This window comes from Microtus oregoni, unplaced genomic scaffold (genome assembly GCF_018167655.1).
Source record: "Microtus oregoni isolate MIOR12 unplaced genomic scaffold, Mior012 000034F_ref0000314, whole genome shotgun sequence".
Taxonomy (NCBI): domain Eukaryota; kingdom Metazoa; phylum Chordata; class Mammalia; order Rodentia; family Cricetidae; genus Microtus; species Microtus oregoni.
The window spans coordinates 6,540,016-6,561,702 of NW_024543093.1; the positions used below are offsets into that span (position 1 = coordinate 6,540,016).

The window sequence follows — 21,687 nt, forward strand, 5'->3', positions numbered from 1 at the left end:
GGCTGGAGAGATGGCTCAGTGGTTAAGAGCTTTGCCTGCTCTTCCAAAGGTTCTGAGTTCAATTCGCAGCAACCACATGGTGGCTCACAACCATCTGTAAGGAGGTCTCGCACCCTCTTCTGGCCTTCAGGCATACAGACAGAATATTGTATACATAATAAATAAATAAATAAATAAATATTAAAAAAAAACAAACACAAACAAAAATCCTTAAAAAAAAAGAGATTGAGGAAAGAGACAGTAAAGTGATCTAGGGGAGTTCTTGTAGACTGTCAGAAATGTCTAAATACTATTTTTGGAAAGTAGTCTTTAGCGCTTGTAAGAGATTAAGTGGGTGGGAAGAGAACTTTGGCGTTTGAAAGACACAGAGGCTGTCAATCACGAACATATCTATTTAGGGTCATTTAAAACAAAACAAAAAAAAACTGTCTTGGAGGGCATGTTCTTCTGTCTTCGTTTTATTTATTGATTAGTTGGTTATTTTCTTTTTTTTAAATTTATTATTTATTATGTACACAGTGTTCAGCCTCCATGTATGCCTGCAGGCCAGAAGAGGGCACCAGATCTCATTATAGATGGTTGTGAGCCACCATATGGTTGCTGGGAATCGAACTCAGAACCTCCAGAAGAGCAGTCAGTGCTTTTAACCTCTGAGCCATCTCTCCAGCCCTGGTTATTTTCGAAATAGGGTTTCTCTGTGTATCTCTGGCTGTCTTAGAACTCTTTTTTCAGACCAGGCTGGCCTTGGACTCACAGAGATCCACCTGCCTCTGCCTGTGAGTGCTGGGATTAAAGGCATGCATCATCAGCTGATAAATACATTGTTTTCTTTTGTTTTAAACTTTTTAAAATAATAACTACCATTTATTGAGGATATCTTTTTTATTATGTATACAGTGCATGGATACATAAATACATATATACTATATGTATATAGTATGTATATATACACACATATGTACATACTGTATACATGTATATATGTGTGTATATACTGTATGCATATATATGTATGTATATAGTATGTATATACCTACAGGTCAGTAGAGGGTACCAGATCTCATTATAGACGGTTGTGAGATACCATGTGGTTGCTGGGAATAGAATTCAGGACCTCTGGAAGAGCAGCCAGTTTGTGCTTAATCTCTGAGCCATCTCTCCAGCCCCCTTTTGTTTTAAATTTTATGTGTATTGGTATTTTATGTGCATGGATGTCAGGTCTCGAGCTTGTGTCAGGTTAACAAACGATGTACATGAGTGTATCTATGAATATGCTTGTCTATATACATATGTTGACAGGTATTCAGATGATATGTGTATACATCTACATACTCCATAGATCCTTGCTTGTGCGTAAACATTAACTAGACCTGTTTGTATCAGGGAGCTGAGAAGACTACAGTCCTGCAGATGATCGTAGAGATACCTCCAAACATCCAGGATTGCTTAATTTTTATTTTAAGCAAGGTTTGCTGTACAGCTCACAATGGCCATCTTGCCTCAGCTTCCTTAACTACTGGAATTACAGACTTGGGCCATCACACCTGGCTTAGTATTACTTAAATTTTAATGTACGGTTACCTTGACCTCTTTATCTTTTGATTAATTCACGGCATTCTAGAAGAAAATGACCCCTAGCTTCATTGCCTTGTAATGATTATTTTATTGTATTAAAGTTTATGAACATTTTTTCTTTTTGTGGTGGTGGGTTTTGAACTAGGGTCTTACATAATCTCAAGCCCTCTTGGTTTTGAATTTAGCAATTTTAAACCTTATGTTACTTTTTTACTTTTCTGTCCTTTCCCAAATTTATTATGATTATTGTTGTTATTCAATGTACCGTTAAGGACAGATATGATAGTGCATGGCTATTATCCCGGAACTTGGGAGGTAGAGGCAGGAGGATCAGGAGTTGAAAGTCATCCTTGGCTACATAGTGTGCTCAACACAGCCAAGGGTGTGTGCGACCCTGTTTTCATCCTTTCCCCAGAAAAGAAAAAGATACTCTTCATGATACTAAACTTAAGTAATGTTTGTTTTAGAAACATTAGAACTAAGTGTTATTATAAAAACCTTCCTTGTTTTGGTGAATTTTAATTTAATAGTGCATACAAATTCATATTAGAGTTTGTTCGTCGAGTGAAGAGACGAGCTGAGCCTAATCCCTTGAAGAATACTTGTAAATTACTGGTGGTAGCAGATCATCGATTTTATAAATACATGGGCCGCGGAGAAGAGAGCACCACCACCAATTACTTAGTAAGTATTTGATGATTCAGCAGGTCATTCATGTGGTGTTTAATTCTGTTAGGAGAGGCTACAGTAATTTACAGCTTAAAGAAACTGGCCTGCTCTAGGGCCTACTCCAGACACTGCGTTATTTCCTTTCTACTATTTTGAGGGCCTTTTACTAGAATCTTATATTTCTGTATAGAATCTATAGTTTCAAAATTAGGAGAATTTTGCTTCAAAGTACTATTTTCTGTACATTAGATTTTTCTGCAGATTAAATTAGAGGAAAGTTTATAATGTACTCCCTTTATACAAGTGAGCTTTTTACAAACATTGCTATCAGATGCATAGATTTATACTTCAGAGTGAAAATAGATATGTGTATGCACTTATGTGTATCTTCTGCTTGTATCTATATTCCACAGAGGTTTTAAGAGATGTCTTAGGCTAGAATGTGGGATAAGTGAGACACTCGCAGCCATCGTTAAGCCTAGGGCAGAGATAGGCAGGAAAGATTAAAGAGTTGTCAACTCTCCATTCATTTTTTTGCCTTTTTCAGTCCAGAGGATCAAACCCAGGGACTGTGCCTGCTAAGCAAGAGCCCTTGCACTGAGTTAAAAGTTCCATCCTGACATGGAACTTTTAGCATCAGCTACTAAATTTTTAAAGTCAAGAAAATGATTTTCCTCCATTATTTTTTTCTCAGCATGACTCCATTCATCTTTGATAACTTGGCACTGATCAAAATGTTGCCATTGAGGGAAGAGAAGAGAATGCAGCTATTCATGAACCAGCATCCTGCTGCAGCAAAGACTGCTTTCTCATTGCTGCCGTTCCCATTCTCCCCACTCATTCCAGCTCTCCCTCAGCCTTCTTGCCTTCTGTCATACGGATGAGTTCATTAGAACAGTGGGAGTCATTGTAGTTCTTGCTCTTAAGCAGGAGTCTTTCTTGAAAAATTCTCATCTGGGGTTTGTATCAAAGACTCCTTGTATTTTACTTCTTTGTATTGTGTACATAAATGTGACCATACTGTGAGGTCCACCTTTTTTTTTTTTTTTTTTTTGGTTTTTCTAGGCAGGGTTTCTCTGTATATCCTGTACATCCCTGGCTGTCCTGGAACTCACTCGGTAGACCAGACTGGCCTTGAACCCCCAGAGATCCACCTGCCTCTGCCTTCGTGGTACTGGGAATAAAAGTGTGCACCACCACTGCCTGGTGTGAGGTCAGGTTTTTCAAAGTGCGTGTCTCGTCGCTGCAGTTTCTTCATAGCAGGAACAAAGCTGATAACCCATTTTTTGAGCAAATAAATACTTCTCTTTGAGAAAAGATAAGTGGCTCCCTTTGTTGTTGTTCTGATGTGATTATGATCTGCCTCTACCATGTGCACATAAGCAAGTGTGTGTGTGTGCACACGCACGCCCATTCACAAAGAAAACATGCATATGCATACATGTGTCCCCCAACACAAAAAGATGGACAAAAAATTAAAAGGGAGTTACCTGTTCTAGGGTCACAATTAGGGCACTCCTGACACAGCGTAAAGACTGGCTGCTTAGGGTTTCTGATAAATTGGAGTTGACTTTTCCTTCTCATAGTTGACTTGGATAGCAGTATTTAAAAGCTTGAGGTTAGATAGACAGTAATGTTCTTGTAGCGATGTTTTAAGTTTGGCTCTAGGGGTAGTTTCTTAGATAGACCCATTAGTGATAAAGATTAGTTTCTTGATGCAAATTTTCATAGTCCGTCTTACGTTTTCCTCCATTAGATGTTTATTCCAGTAGGTTTATTACATTGAAGTGAGTGGTAGAGTCTGTATGATTTTATTTTTATATTCACAGATAGAGCTAATTGACCGAGTGGATGACATATACCGGAACACTTCGTGGGATAATGCAGGATTTAAAGGTTATGGAATACAGATAGAACAGGTATTCATCAATAGTAGGTCTTGTACAGTAAATATTTTTATTTTTTCAAAACCCTAAATCTACCTTAACATTAATCATAAATACTCTCATTTGTGATTTTTTTTTTTTTTTCGAGACAGGGTTTCTCTTTTTAATTTTGGAGCCTGTCCTGGAACTCACTGTTGATCAGTCTGACCTCAGACTCACAGAGATCCCCCTGTCTCTGCCTCCCAAGTGCTGAGATTAAAGACATGCATCACCACCACCTGGCTATGATTTTTTTTTTAATGATAAATTGTGTTTTTGGTATGCAATTGTAGATGATAAAGTTTCTGTCTTGAGGGATATTATAGGAATGAAGCCTCTTAATGCTATTATATTCTTCTTACCTGGTAGTTATAGCTCTTTCATTGCCTGTAGTGTTTTCTTTTTCCTCAGATATGCATCAGCCTTTAGTTAGAATTCTAGCACATAAATCAGTAATGGCAGAGTATTCTAACTTTGTGTCCACTGAGTCTCTGAGCAGAGTAAAAGAGGAGAATCTGATGGCATATCGAAAGTATTAAGGGAAAAAAAATCCTACAATTTTAAATCTGTACAGTCAGGAAATTTACTCAAGAACACAATGCAAGGAGGCGTTTGTCCACAGCAGTAAATCTCTCCTTTAGTTCCTAGCTTTATGATACAGCATGGCTGTCAGTGTTCATGTCATTGTGATCATTCTCCGTAAAAATCAACCTTGGTGGTTTGGAAATTGAGTATTGCTTTGGAAAAAATACATATTTTGATATAATCATGAACAATATTTCCAGATTGTATTAAACCATATAGTTTTACATAATTGTAAAACTGAGAGATTAAAAAAAGGCAAACAGCCAGGCAGTGGTGGCACACTTTTAAATCACAGCACTCGGAAGTAGAGGCAAGTGGATCTCTGTGAGTTGAAGGCCAGCCTGGTCTACAGAGCGAGTTCCAGGACGGCCAGGGCTGTAACACAGAGAAACTCTGTCTCGAAAAATCAAAAAACGAAAAGCAAACTACAAAAGAAAAAAAAAAATCACTTATCTTGACATGGTGTTACATGCCTATAATTCTAGTTCTTGGCATGCAGAGGCAATTTGGTCTACTCATTGGGTTCTAGATCAGTCAGGGCTTATCTTCCTAGAGATGCCGTGCATGTGTATTATACATGTACAAATAAGTCTATAATTAGCACACTGTCAATATGCTATATATTCTTGGCCCTTTGGCATTTTATTTTATGTTATATTGGATAGAATTTCCTATTGATAATGTAAAGTAGATGACTTTCTGATTTTAAAGTCACTATACTAGGGCTGGAGAGATATCTCTGAGGGTAAGGGCACTGGCTGCTCTTACAGAGGTCCTGAGTTCAATTCCCAGCAACCACATGGTGACTCAGAACCATTTTTCTTTTCTCACAACCATTTATAATGAGATCAGGTGCCCTCTTCTGGTGTTCAGGCATATGTGCAGCCATAACACTGTATACATTTAAAAATGTTTAAACAATTAAAAAAAAAATCAAATCACTATACTATGTTTAGCTATAAAAATTTTATATATACATATACATATATATATATACACACACACACACACACACACATAGACACATACGTATACACATACACAAAGCAAAAACATATGCTGGACAGTGGTGGCACATGCCTTTAATCCCAGCACTCGGGAGGCAGAGGCAGATGGGTCTTTGTGAGTTTGAGGCCAGCCTTGGTTACAGAGTGAGTTCTAGGACAGCCAGAGCTGTTTCACAGAGAAACCCTGTCTCAAACAAACAAACAAAAAACCCAACCTTATAAAAAGAAGCTATAGAAAACATGCAGGTTTTTAGGGGATCAGTAAATAGTTCCTTTATGCTGTAGGAACTTGAAAACAGTTGAAGAACATAGCAGTATAGGGAACAGAAATGCCAGCGTCTTTATTCCATTCCAGGTGAACTGAGGCGTGATTTAGGCGTGTAGTCCTGTCAGGTTTCCAGTTACTTCTCACCAGAACTGACCTTGACCTTCCCCAGAAAGCTAGGACCTTGGTACTGGTGCACTTCAAATGGAGGCCAGAGACTGAGCTGTGAGCTCAGCATGGCCTCTGTCCTTGTCCCAAAGTCCCTGATCAGAAACCTTCCTTCCTTTCTTCTTAGTGTCTTCTTTAATAGGAATTTGTCTTAAATGTGCAAAGAGAAGCTCCAGGTTTCAGTAGTCTCCTGTACTTATGGTGCAGAAGTAATGTTCATCCCAATCCTGATTTTAAAATTATTGATTATAATTGCAGTAAATATCTTAGGCTCATGTAAACCCAAGTTCTCACTTTTTCAAATACATGTGGAGAAGGTGAAAATTTAGTACGTTTAGAACTTTATAAATAATTCATTGACATGTATTTTCTTTTTTTAATTTTTTTTTTTTTTTGGTTTTTCGAGACAAGGTTTCTCTGTGGCTTTGGAGCCTGTCCTGGAACTAGCTCTGTAGACCAGGCTGGTCTCGAACTCACAGTGATCTGCCTGCCTCTGCCTCCCGAGTGCTGGGATTAAAGGCGTGCGCCACCATCGCCCAACTCTGACATGTATTTTCTATACCAGATGCTTTTCAGTTTGTTTTGGACTTTGAATTTTTTGTTTTTGTTTGTTTTTCAAGACAAGGTTTCTCTATAGCTTTGAAGCCTGTCCTGGAACTAGCTCTTGTAGACCAGGCTGGCCTTGAACTCAGAGATCTGCCTGTCTCTGCCTCCCCAGTGCTGGGATTAAAGGCGTGAGCCACCACCACTTCCCGGCTCATAAAACTTTTTTTTATAGTAGATAGTGAAGTTGTTTGTGTGTGTGCATGTGTACTTGAGTGTATATGTGAGTATGTATGTGTGTGTGTGCACGTGTGTGTGCATGTGTACTTGAGTGTATATGTGAGTGTGAGTGTGTGCACGTGTGTGTGCATGTGTACTTGAGTGTATATGTGAGTGTGTATGTGTGTGTGCATGTGTACTTGAGTGTATATGTGAGTGTGTATGTGTGTGTGCACGTGTGTGTGCATGTGTACTTGAGTGTATATGTGAGTATGTATGTGTGTGTGCACGTGTGTGTGCACGTGTGTGTGCATGTGTACTTGAGTGTATATGTGAGTGTGTGTGTGTGCACGTGTGTGTGCATGTGTACTTGAGTGTATATGTGAGTGTGAGTGTGTATGTGTGTGTGCATGTGTACTTGAGTGTATATGTGAGTGTGCACGTGTGTGTGCATGTGTACTTGAGTGTATATATGAGTGTGTGTGTGTGTGCACGTGTGTGTGCATGTGTACTTGAGTGTATATGTGAGTGTGAGTGTGTATGTGTGTGTGTGCATGTGTACTTGAGTGTATATGTGAGTGTGCACGTGTGTGTGCATGTGTACTTGAGTGTATATATGAGTGTGTGTGTGTGCACGTGTGTGTGCATGTGTACTTGAGTGTATATGTGAGTGTGTGTGCATGTGTACTTGAGTGTATATGTGAGTGTGTGTGTGCATGTGTGTGTGCATGTGTACTTGAGTGTATATGTGTGTGTGTGCGCATGTGTACTTGAGTGTATATGTGTGTGCACGTGTGTGTGCATGTGTACTTGAGTGTATATGTGTGTGTGTGCGCATGTGTACTTGAGTGTATATGTGTGTGCACGTGTGTGTGCATGTGTACTTGAGTGTATATGTGAGTGTGTGTGTGTGTGTGTGCACGTGTGAGTGCGTGTGTTTGTATTTTTGGTTTTTGTTTTGTTTTGAGACAGACTTTGGCTATGTAACTCAGATTGTCCTTGAACTGCTAGTGACTGTTCTGTCTCAGCCTACCAAGTGCCAGGGTCACATAGATGTTGATTTTTTTCTGTTGTTGTTGTTATTTAATTAAAGACTTTTTTTTTTTTTTGGTTTTTCGAGACAGGGTTTCTCTGTGGCTTTGGAGCCTGTCCTGGAGCTAGCTTGGTAGACCAGGCTGGTCTCAAACTCACAGAGATCCGCCTGCCTCTGCCTGCCGAGTGCTGGGATTAAAGGCGTGCGCCACCATCGCCCGGCTAATTAAAGACTTTTTTAAAAAAAAAAAAAGATTTAAAGTTAGGAACGGTGGTGAACTTGCATTTGGGTGTTGGTGCTAGGTATCAAACCTGGGTCCTGAGAAGAATGATTGCTTTTAGCTGCTGAGGTCTCTCCAGCGCTCGCTCAGATGCTGGGTTTCTTGGTCCTGTGTTTTGTTTTTGAGGCAGGGTCTCTCGAGGCAGCTCTGACTGTCCTGGAACACACTCATATATACTGGGGAAGCCTTAAACTCAGAGATCTGCTGGGCTTGCCTTTGGAGTCCAGGGGCTAAAAGTGTGCTCCACTGTACCTAGCCAGGCACTCCTTTTTTGAAGTGATGAAATACTGCAGTAAAAGTCTTAGGATGCTTTGGAATTGTTCTAAGTATGTTCTCTCTTAAGTATAGATTCGAATTCTCAAGTCTCCACAAGATGTAAAACCCGGTGAAAGACACTTCAATATGGCAAAAAGTTACCCAAATGAAGAAAAAGATGCCTGGGATGTGAAGATGTTGCTAGAGGTAGGGTTTGCCCTGCAGTTTTTCATTTCTAATGGTTAAACCTCAGTGTCTTTGAGCATCTAACTTGGCACAATGGATCTTCTCTGGAAAATAATATGAATTGTCAATGTGTAGACATCTTTGTGCTGTTCCTCAGGTCCCTGAAACCTAACCACAGTCTTTTAGGACAGAACTTACCAAAGAAGCTGTGAACATGTATTGGCTGGCACAAGTATAACCTGAAAAATTTAAGAGTGTCTTACCTTAACAGCTACACGACTCCAGTGTCTGACGTGCATATTACTGCTTTATTGTAAACTGGCTTTCTATACTGGTGTATGGTAATTTCTGTGGCTGCCCTAACAAATACTACAAATTTAGCAGCTTGGAACATTTGGGTGGGCTGTTCTTTTAATCTTGTAGTTTCAAGCCGGGCGGTGGTGGCGCATGCCTTTAATCCCAGCACTCGGGAGGCAGAGGTAGGCAGATCTCTGTGAGTTCGAGACCAGCCTGATCTACAAGAGCTAGTTCCAGGACAGGCTCCAAAATCACAGAGAAACCCTGTCTCAAAAAAAACCACAAAAAAAATAAAATAAAATAAAATCTTGTAGTTTCAATATGTTGGTTTAGATACGGGATTTCTATGGATTTCTTGCTTATGCACCCATAAGACCAAAATTAAGTTTTAAACTTCAATGGAATTAAAGGCTTTTTATCATTTCCCCCCAGATTGAGACCCATTATGTGCTCTGTCTGTATGATACTGGCTTATGTAATTTGATCTGCTAGCCTCCGTCAGGGAGATTGAGATATAGGATCTTTTTGTTTTTCTGAGACAATGCTTTTCTATATAGCCTTGGCTGTCCTGGAACTTGTTCTGTAGACTAGATTGGCCTCAAACTCCGAGATCCACGTGCTCCTGCCTCTGGAGTTCTGGGATTAAAGGTAGTCTGTATTGTTACTTTTGAGATAAGTCTCAGCAAATGTGACTGAGGTCCAGCTGCTTTTAGCAGAGTACTACAACTGGGAGGATTAAGCCACTGGACAGTAGAGGTGTTGGCACGATTGGTTTCTGCTCAGACCTCTCTTGAGCATGCTGCTGTCTCCCTCTATGTATGTCTGTGTCCTTATCTCCTCATGAACACACATGGTCCAGGCAGTGCCGTTGTCATATGGTACATTTCTAGTATTCATGTGGCCCTGGATTTGGATCCCAGCACTGCAAAGCAGCACATGAACCAACTTCCCCCCAAGTCATTTTCCTAAGGAAGCAGTTCATCTGTAATCGGGGTCTGTGAGTTATGCTCACTGGACCTCACTTGCTTCTGTAAAGGTTCTGTCTTCAAATACAGCTGTGTTCTGAGTTCGTCAGGGCTACAACATCAATATATGAGCTTTTTGGTGACCACAGTTGAGCCCATACATCAGTGTAGATGTCTTTTCCTGGGTTGCTTATAGCGGTAAGCCTGATTGCCGAGACAGCTGACCCACCACACCACTTCCTATGGGCCCAAAGGTGCACCTTCCAGTTTTTTTCCTCAGTCCCCAGAGAAGTCCCGGAGCCTCACTCACCCTGTTGCCAAGGGACTGTCTAGGTTTCAGACAGCTGTCATCCTTCCGTACATGGGATTCTCTGAGCTTTCATTTTAAACTATATGTATATGCTAAGACAGGATCTCACAAGCTAGCCTCAAACTCATAGAGTTCCACCTGCCTCTGCCTTTCAAGGGTTGGCATTTAACATTTTCAAAAGTCATGATTTTTTTTTAAACTTCAAATTTTTGATTGTTAGAGTAGAAAAATAAAAGACACTGAAGTATAAGGCACATGGAGTGTGGGGCAGGGTAGAGGATGGAGGAATGAGTCTGTAGTGTTTTTAAAATGGCTTTAAATCTTTTGTTTGGTGCCATAAAACTAAGTATGTCTGCTTGTCTATAAACTTGTATTGTGAATTTTTAAATAATTTTATATAATTGTAAATTATAAAATTCAAACAAAAATCTTTCCCAATCCATATAATTCAAAATACGGTAATCCCTGCACAGCATGTTAAACTCTTGAAATGCACGGGGCTGCAGTCTCTCTGGAATTGGGGCTGCTGACTAGGTCTCTGTATGGAAGAGGAGTAGATGAAAAGGTACCCAAGTGCTTCCCACCACCCCCACGGCCACTGTGAGGCCCCCTCCCCCAGGGAAAACATACTGTGTTACAGGGGCTTACAGGTGCTACTGCAGAAGTGCAGCTCTTCTGTGAGATGTACCCTGACTCTGGCATGATGGTAACCTATTAAAAATACTCTCTCTTTAAAGCAATTTAGCTTTGATATAGCTGAAGAAGCATCTAAAGTCTGCCTGGCTCATCTTTTCACATACCAGGATTTTGATATGGGAACTCTTGGATTAGCTTACGTTGGTTCTCCCAGAGCAAACAGTCACGGAGGGGTTTGCCCGAAAGGTACGTCTCATTTGCATTGTCATGACACTGAGCGAGATGAAAGAGAAAGGCAATAGGTTATGTGTCAGAAGCAACTGTTTTCTGTTCTTTTTCCTTTAGCTTACTACAGCCCAGTTGGGAAGAAAAACATTTATTTGAACAGTGGTCTGACTAGTACAAAAAATTATGGTAAAACCATCCTTACAAAGGTACGTTAACAAATGTTTTTACATGTGTGTGCATGCGTGCACAGGTGTGTACAGCATGGGTCCTTACAGACACCATGAGAGGCTGTTGGTACTGCTGGAGGTGTTACTAGGTGTGTACAGCATGGGTCCTTACAGACACCGGGAGAGGCTGTTGGTACTGCTGGAGGTGTTACTAGGTGGTCGTGAATGGTCTAAGTGGTGCTGGGAATTGAACATGCAGCCTCTGCAAGAGCAGCAAGTGCTTTTAACCACTGAGCCATCTCTCCAGCCTGTGTTTTTATTTTTTGTTTTAAAGCAGTATGGATTGGGAGTGCATTGCATTACAGTCTCAGTTACATATTTATACTGGGATCTTTAAAAAAGTAGTCCCTACTTGGTTGATCTTGTGGCTGGTGTGTCTGTCCTTCTGTATTTGAGGGCATTGCTCTGCTGTCTAGTTGCATTCATGTGCTGTTAGAAGAAATAGGAGTCTTTAGTCTCTCTGATCTTTTGTTTTTCCCTAAGAGATTTTTATATCTTGTTTTAGGGTCTGGAGATGTAGCTCAGTAGAGCCCTTGCCTAGCATGTAGCATATAAAACCTGGGACAGTGATGCACACTTACAGCCCCAGCACTTGGGGATGGGGTAGAGGCAGGAGCATAAGCATTTCAAGATTGCTCTCAGCTCCATACTAAGTTCAAGGCCAGTTTGGGATACTTGAGACCTGTCTCAAAACACAGAACAAAACAAAATCCTTGTTTCTGTGTAGATGCATCCTGCTCTTCCAGAGGACCTGAGTTTGGTTCCCAGCACCAGGGATCCGACACCCTCTTCTGGCCTCCCCACACAGACAGTGTGCACATAACTGAGATAATTTTTTTTAATTAGCATAACATTTCCTTTTTCCCCCCTCCTTTGTGAGGGCAGGTGGATCCTTCTAGATCTAGATACTTTGTCTTTGTGCAGAATGTTTATTTTTTTGTTTGGTGTGTTTTTGGTGAGACAGAGTCTCACTTGAGTTTGAGCTTCTCCTGCATCATTCACCCAAGTGCTGGGATTGCAGGCCTGTAGCAACAGCCTGCTGTGAAAGCATTCTTTTTTTTTATTATTATTGATTTTTATTGAGCTCTACATTTTTCTCTGCTCTCCTCCCTGCCTCTCCCCTCTCCTTCAACCCTCTCCCAAGGTCCCCATGCTCCCAATTTACTTAGGATATCTTGTCTTTTTCTACTTCCCATATAGATTAGATCTATGTATGTCTCTTTTAGGGTCCTCATTGTTGTCTGTGTTCTCTGGGATTGTGATTTGTAGGCTGGTTTTCTTTGCTTTATGTTTAAAAGCCACTTATGAGTGAGCACATATGATAATTGTCTTTTTGGATTTGAGTTACCTCACTCAAAATAATGGTTTTTAGCTCCGTCCATTTGCCTGTAAATTTCAAGGTGTCGTTATTTTCTTCTGCTGTGTAGTACTCCATTGTGTAAATGTACCACATTTTCCTTATCCATTCTTTGGTCAAAGGGCATATAGGTTATTTCCAGGTTCTGGCTATGACAAACAAAGCTGCTATGAACATAGTTGAGCACATGTCCTTGTGGCATGATTGAGCATCCTTTGGATATATACCCAAAAGTAGTATTACTGGGTCTTGAGGAAGGTTGTTTCCTAATTTTCTGAGAAATAACCGTACTGATATCCAAAGGGGCTGTACCAGCCTGCACTCCCACCAGCAATGCAGAAATGCTCCCTTTTACCCCACATCCTCTCCAGCATAAGTTGTCATCAGTGTTTTTGATCTTGGCCATTCTTACAGGTTTAAGATGGAATCTCAGAGTTGTTTTGATTTGCATTTCTCTGATGACTAAGGATGTTGAGCATTTCCTTAAGTGTCTTTCAACCATTTTAGATTCCTCTGTTGAGAGTTCTCTGTTTAGGTCTATACTCTATTTATTTATTTATTTATTTATTTAGGTTTTTCGAGACAGGGTTTCTCTGTGGCTTTGGAGCCTGTCCTGGAACTAGCTCTGTAGACCAGGCTGGTCTCGAACTCACAGAGATCTGCCTGCCTCTGCCTCCCAAGTGCTGGGATTAAAGGCGTGCGCCTCTATTTTTTTTATAAGATTATTTGTTCTTGTGCTATTTTCTAGATAACTTCTCTATATGTGTTTTTCTTTTTTTCTGTATGTGTTTTTCATCCTCCACTCTGTGTGTTACTCAAGTGGCCTTAATCTTCTGGGCCAGTGTAGCCTTCCTCTGCCTTGTCTCCTGAGTAACTAACTGGGAGAGTAGGTGGCCCAGGTGTCTGTTCTGTTTGGGAATTAATTAAACCAGATATTTGATTATTTGATCTCCTAGAGTAAATTATCTGTTTTGTTTCTCTTTCTTTCTGTTTCTTTGTGTGCATATGTGTGTGTGTGGTTTTTCGTCTACCTACCTACCTATCTATTATATATACAGTATTTTGTCTGTGTGTGTGCCTGCAGGCCAGAAGAGGGCACCAGATTTATAGATTGTTGTGAGCCACCATGTGGTTGCTGGGACTTGAACTCATTCTTAATGCTTTCTCCTGTTTCCCATTTGTTTTCTTGCTTCCTACATTGTGCCTTTAACTTTTTCTTCAGCTCTTTTTTTATTGGTGTTGCCTTTTTGGGGGTTATAATAGCCTTTTTGTTCCGTAGCTCCTTTCTGTTCTATGCTTGCAGTATTGGCTTTTTAAAAAACCTTATGTAATTTTTTTTAACTTTAAAATTTTTGTTGGCATCTGTCAGCTATTGCCCTCTGTCCTTGTTTTATGTCCTTGAAAGGTCATGTCTTCCGTATTCCTGAAGGAGCAGTAAGTGTAGTGTTCCTTTTTGTACGGAATCATCTGTTACTGTTTTCAACTCCTGAGAAGTGTGGAAGGCATGGAACAGTTGAGGCAGAGTTATTGGTTGCCAAGCTTGGTAGTCTGAGTTGGATCGCTGACCCCACGTGGTGTCAGGAGAGAGCTGACTCTTGCAGGGCTGACTTCAATTACCGAGAGACTGCCACTATTGTCGAGAGATGGAAACAAATCAGATAGGTCTGGGGGAACCTTTAAGCTTCCAGCCTTCCTTTACCCCTCTTTCCCTATCTATGCATGTGGCAGTCGGAGGTCAGCTCTGGTTTCTCAGGCTTCATATGTGTGTGTGAGGAGCCTGCATATTTGATCTGGAACTGGAATCACAGTTGTTGGAACTGAATTCTGCAAGTGCAATAAGCACTCTTAACACTGAGCCATGCTCTCCCCCTATTACATTTATTGGGGCCAGGGAGATGGCTTAGCAGGTAAAGATGCTGTGCAAAACTGCCCCGACCTCCCATATTTACTCTGGTCTCAGTCAGTTTCTCTCCCTCTTTCTCTCCCCCCCACTCCTTCTCAGTAACACTCAGTAACAATGGGTATATGTGGGCGTGGACCACTTATGGGAGTCATTCTGCTTCCATTTGATCTGATAAATGTAGCATGGGCCAAACTGGCAAAAGTAGATGATGGTTACATATTCTCTTTGCCTAATTCTTAAGGAAGCTGACCTGGTTACAACTCATGAATTGGGACACAATTTTGGAGCAGAACACGATCCTGATGGGCTAGCAGAATGTGCCCCAAATGAGGACCAGGGAGGAAAGTACGTTATGTACCCCATAGCTGTGAGTGGTGACCATGAGAACAATAAGGTATGTGTGCTCTGATTGTCTCTAGGGGTGGGAAAGAAGGCTATGTGATGTTACTAGACAGGGACTTGGGGAAGTATCCATTCCTCAATGTTTTTCTTACAGGTGGACTGTCAAATGCAGTAGGAACTTAATGTCATTGGGCAGTTTTGTCAAGGTTAAGCACATGCAAATTTGGGTTCATTATGAAAGTTACAGTAGTGACTTTTGTCAAGGTCCTGCTTTTGAGGGTGTTCGGTTCAGCCTTAAAAGGACCTGACCACTTTATTTACTATTTGTTACTCGTTTCACTTCAGCAGCATTTCCCAGTTTGCTGTTAGCAGCCCTCCCTCGTGAGTTTTCTTGATAATCATTTTTTTAATTAGGTGAAAAGAACTGTAGGACATAAATGAGGTGGTTCTTTGATTTCACCTGGACAAACGGCCCTGTTTGCTACTAGATGGGCCAACGAGCAGGTGCTCCAAAGTGCTACATGAGCTGTGCAGTGATGTTACTGGAAAGAAAGAAGGGATGCTGAGGGTCCCCGAAGAAAGAGAGGTTATAGTTAAAGGTGCAAACAGAAGACTAGGATTTAGAGACTGGGGTCAGAGGCAGTGGCAGGCTGGTCTCTGCGTGCTCAGTGCTGTCTAGGTGCTGGAGCCCCATTGCTTGAAAGTCTAACTGTGAATGAAGAGGTATTCTTCTAGCTGTGGGGGTGTAGGTCCTGATCTAAGCTAAGATCACTAGCCATTCTGACCTGCGGGGTATGGTGGGGTACTTCTTTCACCCCAGCTCTTGAGAGAGGCAGATGTATCTGAGTTCAAGGCTATGTTGGTCTAGATAGGGAGCTCCAGCCCTGAGCCACACAATCGTGACCCTTGTCTTAAAAGCCCTAGCTATTTTGTATCAAATAAAGGGAAGCCATGTTGTAGCATCTTTCCAGAGTCTGCTCCGACACTAGTGAGAGTGAACAGAGGCTTCTGTGCTGGGTTTAGTTTGTATTCATCCTGTTCCCTTAAGAAAGTGGTTCTTGACCTTCAATACAGTCCTGCAGGTTGTGGTGACCCCCAACTGTAAAATTATTTTCATTACTACTTTATAACTGTAATTTTGCTACAGTTATGAATCATAATGTAAATATCTAATATGTAGAATATCTGATAGCTATCCCAAAGGGGTCTCAGTCCATAGGTTGAGAACCATTGCTCTAAAATCACAAGGTGGGGTCAGGAAGCAGCAAGGTTTTCCAGAGGTGCAAGTGACAATCAGCAGTGGGCCATTGTTTCAGCTATTTCTCTAGGTAATTCTGTTCCAGGGCAGTGACCACTTGACATAATAGCTCAGTGGTCACATTGATGGTGACTTCACAGTTAGTATTTGTCTAAAGAAGCACAGACCTACTTGGGAATGAATTTCATCTTGCTCTTTTCAATTCTCATGACCCTTTTTCCTCTTAAGATGTTTTCAAACTGCAGTAAACAGTCCATCTACAAAACCATAGAAAGTAAGGCTCCAGAGTGCTTTCAGGAGCGCAGCAACAAGGTGTGTGGTAACTCCAGGGTGGATGAAGGAGAAGAGTGTGACCCGGGCATCATGTACCTGAACAACGACACCTGCTGCAACAGTGACTGTACGCTCAAACCAGGTGTGCAGTGCAGGTGAGAAGTGTCCTAAAGAGAGAATGGGGGTGGGTAATGAGGGTCCGGATGACAAGACATTGTGATTAGGCACTTGAACCTGTGTGCGTGCAAGCGCAGTACTTTATGGAAGATATTTAAACCTGTGTGGTTTTTTTTAATCTTTAACCTTGCTTGCATGACCATTGACACAGAATTCCCTTTTGTGTTTTTTTTAATTAATTTTTTGAGACATAGTCTCATTATATTAAATTCTATATATAGGTAGACCAGGCTAGCATGGACTCACAGAGATCCACCTACCTTTGCCTCCCTAGTGCTTAAGATTTATTTTTATTTTAAAATCAAGCTTGATAGTAACTGCCTTTATCTATCTCAGTGGAGTTTAAGAAATTTTTAAAGCCAGGCATGGTGTGGCTTGCCTTTAATCTCAGTACTTGAAAGGCAGAGGAAGGCAGATATTTTGTGTGTTCAAATCTAGCCTCGTGTACATAGTGAGCTCCAGGACAGCCAAAGCTACACAATGAGACCCCATCTGGGGGAAAAAAAAAATCTTCTAAAACAAAAAGTTGATTCAGCAAGGTTACTCATGGCTATGTCTTTTATACTAGCAAAGTATCAGAACAATCCAAGATGGTAATATTAGGATACAAATTGTTATTGTGTATCCATGTAATAGAATATTGTAGAGTACTGTTTAATGATATTAAGCAGATTCCAGATTGGTAGGTACTTAATTATTTTTTAGGTGCCTGATGGACCAGTGTTTGATGAATTATCTATCTGTATATTGTAGGTTCTAGTAGGGAGTGGGATAGGACTCAGGCTCCTTTGTTTCATAACCACTGGTGCATCCCTGGTTTTTTTCTTAACTAGCTAGTAAAAACCAAGAATACCAAAAAGGTGATTGCTGTGTGTACTATTTCTTGCTGAGGTGCAGCATTGATGTTGCCTTTCCCACGTCAGGAAGGGACACACGCAGTGCAGATGCTCCAGAGGAGTCAGGAAGTGCAATAGTGACTTGGCCCTGGGGTCTTGCTTCAGTGTTCGGGTCACTAACACAACCATAGCCTTAGATGTTGGGCTGCCATTGCATTGAATGGTGTTTGTCTGCTCTTCCATAGTGATAGGAACAGTCCTTGCTGTAAAAATTGTCAGTTTGAGACAGCCCAGAAGAAGTGCCAGGAGGCTATTAATGCTACTTGCAAAGGCGTGTCTTACTGCACAGGTATGCGTTTCTGTTGCTTCTCCAGGTATCCTGTAGTGTGTGAACATATATTTGAAAATCAGGGTCAAGTTTCCTTCAGGTCAAAGCAGTGCCCTGAGCCCTTGCTGTTGACTAGTGCCTGGCAACTGCTGTGCCCTGGGAACTGTTGACCTGGACTGAGTTTTAATTGGTGTTTGCCTCCAGGGAACAGCAGTGAGTGCCCCCCACCAGGAGATGCGGAAGATGACACTGTGTGCTTGGACCTTGGCAAGTGCAAGGCAGGAAAGTGCATCCCCTTCTGCAAGAGAGAGCAGGAGCTGGAGCCGTGTGCATGCAGTGGTGAGTGCTTTCTGAGTCCTGGAGGTGCAGAGCTTCCGTTCTTTGTCTGTTGCTCCCTGCTGCTTATCAAAGTGGGGGAACCAAACAAGTGGATGAGGAAAGCAAGACACACTAGTGTCTGAAGACAGATATCTCTGTTCAGATCCTGGCTCCCACCAACCTGTGTTCCCACTCCATTTCAGACCTGTGGCAGGCAGGCAGGGAGGCAGGCTTGAGGGTAGATTGGGAAGGCATTGGAGGGCGGGGGAACTGTCCTCCCCGCTTACATGCCATAAAAAGCACAAAGGCAGCAGTAGCTCTGTTCCCATACAGGAAACACTTGGACTTAACCAAAGCCATTCTAGGATCTAAGTCCAGTAGGTGGGATTTTCAGTTCTCACCTCAAACCATATAGATCTCAGGAATCAAACTCAGGTCTTCAAGTTGTCAGCCAGTGCCTTTACCTACTTTGCCCCCTAGGTGGAACTTTTGATGATGCCATCAAGGCCTGCTACCCCTCTTGCCCCTGTTTGGGCAGGCTGGGAAAGTAGCCTTTTTAGTGCCTTACAGTTCTCCTTGGTTTCCCATGCTCTTATTTTTGGAATCACTAGGCCTGAAGGGAGGCTTAAGGACATCCAGGGCCTGGCTAGACTCCAAATTCCACTCCACTGTGGACCTGGTAGATTGATGTCAGTTCTCTGTTCCATATAGAGACGTCACCATTAAATCATGAGGCTGGGAACTCATTCATGCACTGGACTGAGCAGTTCCTCCTGGTGGGTTACTGTAAGAACAGCTGGTGCTGGTGTGCAGCTCAGCAACAGAGAATCTGCTTAGCATGCATGCACGTGGCCCTTGGTTTGAGCCAAAGCACTTCAGCAAATGATTGAGTGAATGACAGCAGGCTTGCAGTGCCTTGGAAAGAGTCCCAGTAAACCTTTGCTTGCTTTGTGTTCTACTTGGCTTTCTTCCTGAAGATAAACTTAGATTGCCCCCTAGAGCAAGTTCAGACTGTGGAGGGTAAACTTTTCAAGCTGGGTTGTCTACAGTTCACCTAGTACTGACTGTTGACTTAGCCCAGGTGGTGTCGTGTCCAGGCTGTGGTGCTCATGTCACTCACTGGCAGTCACTCAGCCCCACACCACAGGTAGTCAGTTGTGTCGCAGCTACATTGGCTCAGGGCAGGATAGGCTTTACACTGAGGAGTCAGAGAAGGAAACTGACAGGGAGCTAGGAATGCTGGGCCAGAGGGACACATTTGCAAGAACATTATGCAGGTTTGGACAGAAAGGACACTATCGTTTTTAATCAGACTTTTCTATTCAGAATCTCACTTTGTGCTCACTCTGTAGACCAGGCCGGCCGTGTAGTCACAGAGATGCCCGCCTCTGATCCCCAACTGCTGGGATTAAAGGTGTGTGCTACCACACCCAGCTAATAATTATTTTAGCTTGAAAGCCGAGGAATTATGAATTCAGAACCTTTTCAGCCCATTTTCTTCTCATGGTTGTGTACCTGGATCCCAAGCCATCACATCTGCCATGCGATGAACCCTCAGCCTTGGGTAGTACCAGCTTTTCACATCTAGGAGTGAGGTCAGAGTCTGGGAGTTGAGGAAGCCTGTGGTAGACTCTTGTCAGCCACGTGTTTCTCTTTCAGACACTGACAACTCATGCAAGGTGTGCTGCAGGAACCTCTCTGGCCCCTGTGTGCCCTACGTCGATGCAGAGCAGAAGAACTTATTTTTGAGAAAAGGGAAGCCCTGTACAGTGGGGTTTTGTGACATGAATGTAAGTATTATGTTCCAACTTTTCTGTACTGTGGGAGTCTGACCTGCTGTGGAATTCTGCATCTGCAGAGAGCACAGGGTCTGAGTGAGGCAACCTAAGCAGCCTTGGTCCTTGCTCCTCAGTGCTACAGAGTCAGACACAGCTTGAGCACTCTTGTAGTCTGCGTCCATTGTCCCGGCCAGGAAATCAGGGCTCTGTCTGAAGCCAGCTGCCTGCCCTCCAGCCCCTCTCCAGCCTGCTCTCACATGGAGTTCCAGGCCAGCCGGGGTTACTCCCAAGATCTGGTCTCAAATAACACGTGAGCTCCCTCCCCAGGTCTTTTGTCTCTGAGCTCAGTTTCAAACTCCAGTGACTCTAGAACACCTGCCGACTTCCTCTGTGGGCATTCAATGAAAGCAGGCACTGGTCAGAAAGATCAAAAGGGAGCATCTGCGTTTGGATTGCTTCTGATTGCAAAATCAAGTACTAAGCATAGAAAGCTGTCCTGTCCACCATGTATATAATCTATATATTATTCTAACTGGGTACTCCTAGATGACAGTCTTCTTGAGCCTTATCTTGGTTATTCCGAGAGTGGACTTTTAGGCTGGGTATGGCAACAGACTCCTTCTTAGCCATTAAGAAAATAGACAAGTCCAGTTCTGAGATACACAGGATACCCTGTCTGAACACCCTCATCCCCACCAGTGCACCAAATATTCTAAGGGACTAATTGTGAAAGTGCTAATTACCCAACCTCCTTTCTCGGGTATATTCATATTGGAATTATCATCCTGTGTTCAAGGTGGGCTACCCAGTGAAAGTTATTTCTATGCCCATTGTCTTTCTGCGGCTTCATTAGTTTTATACGTGTTTGGGATAGCACAGTATGTTTTCTCCTTACAGGGCAAATGTGAAAAACGAGTACAGGATGTAATTGAGCGATTTTGGGATTTCATTGACCAATTGAGCATCAACACTTTCGGTAAGTGAAATATTTTCGGTAAGTGAAATATTTTCTGTATTTACCAAGAGCTGTGATTTCCATGGCAACACAGGCGTGGTGCAGAATTTGTGCTGTGATCCTATGACAGAAGACATATTTGTTATGAAGTAACTCTGTTGGGGATTAGAGAGATGGCTCAGGGTTAACGACACTGGTTATTCTTCCAGAGGATCTGAGTTCAGTTCCCAGCACCCATGTGGTGGTTCATAGTTATCTGAAATGCCAGTTCTGAGGAATCCAACACCCTTTTCTGGCCTTCCAGGGCACTGCATTCATATGTGCACAGACATATGTAGAGGCAGAATACATCAAAGTAATGGTTAAAAGCTGGGCATGGTAGCACATGCCTTTAATCCTAGCTCTTGGGAGGCAGGAGGACTTGAGTTTGAGTCCAGCCTGGTTAACAAAGTGAGTTCCAGGAAAGCCAGGGCTATTAAACATGGAAACCCTGTCCTGAAAAACCACACACACACACACACAGTTATATTTAAAAAATGCTTTGTAGGCTAAGACAAAACTCACTCATCCATCCTTATGTATCTTGCATGCGTGAGTTTTTAGAGAGTGGTCCAACTGAACTTGGTTCAGTCTTGTGATCCTATTTGAGCTATTTACCAGTAGGTCTCAGGTTTTGCAGAAGGCAAAACTCCCTAGAATTCTAATATAAAAGTAGTAATCTTCAGGTAATAAAAGTATTGTCTCCTAAGCATGGTGTGCTGTGTCTCTTTGGCACTGTGGACACAGGAA

At 42.1% G+C, this 21,687-nt stretch overlaps 1 protein-coding gene across 3 annotated transcripts in view; it reads left to right on the forward strand.

Annotated features, from left to right (window-relative positions):
* The window catches only part of Adam17 (ADAM metallopeptidase domain 17), a 55,260-nt gene that overhangs the window by 29,626 nt on the left and 3,947 nt on the right, over positions 1 to 21,687 (forward strand). Inside the window, exons 6-16 of one of the 3 annotated variants that reach the window (XM_041630347.1) lie at positions 2,126 to 2,259; positions 4,074 to 4,163; positions 8,618 to 8,731; positions 11,020 to 11,164; positions 11,264 to 11,352; positions 14,875 to 15,027; positions 16,462 to 16,661; positions 17,765 to 17,868; positions 18,052 to 18,186; positions 19,825 to 19,955; positions 20,841 to 20,919. In XM_041630347.1, coding sequence (XP_041486281.1) covers positions 2,126 to 2,259; positions 4,074 to 4,163; positions 8,618 to 8,731; positions 11,020 to 11,164; positions 11,264 to 11,352; positions 14,875 to 15,027; positions 16,462 to 16,661; positions 17,765 to 17,868; positions 18,052 to 18,186; positions 19,825 to 19,955; positions 20,841 to 20,919 — 1,374 coding nt within the window. Of the gene's footprint in view, positions 1 to 2,105; positions 2,260 to 4,073; positions 4,164 to 8,612; positions 8,732 to 11,019; positions 11,165 to 11,263; positions 11,353 to 14,874; positions 15,028 to 16,461; positions 16,662 to 17,764; positions 17,869 to 18,051; positions 18,187 to 19,824; positions 19,956 to 20,840; positions 20,920 to 21,687 lie in introns of those variants that run through there. The other 2 variants (XM_041630348.1, XM_041630349.1) reach the window with 2 other exon arrangements.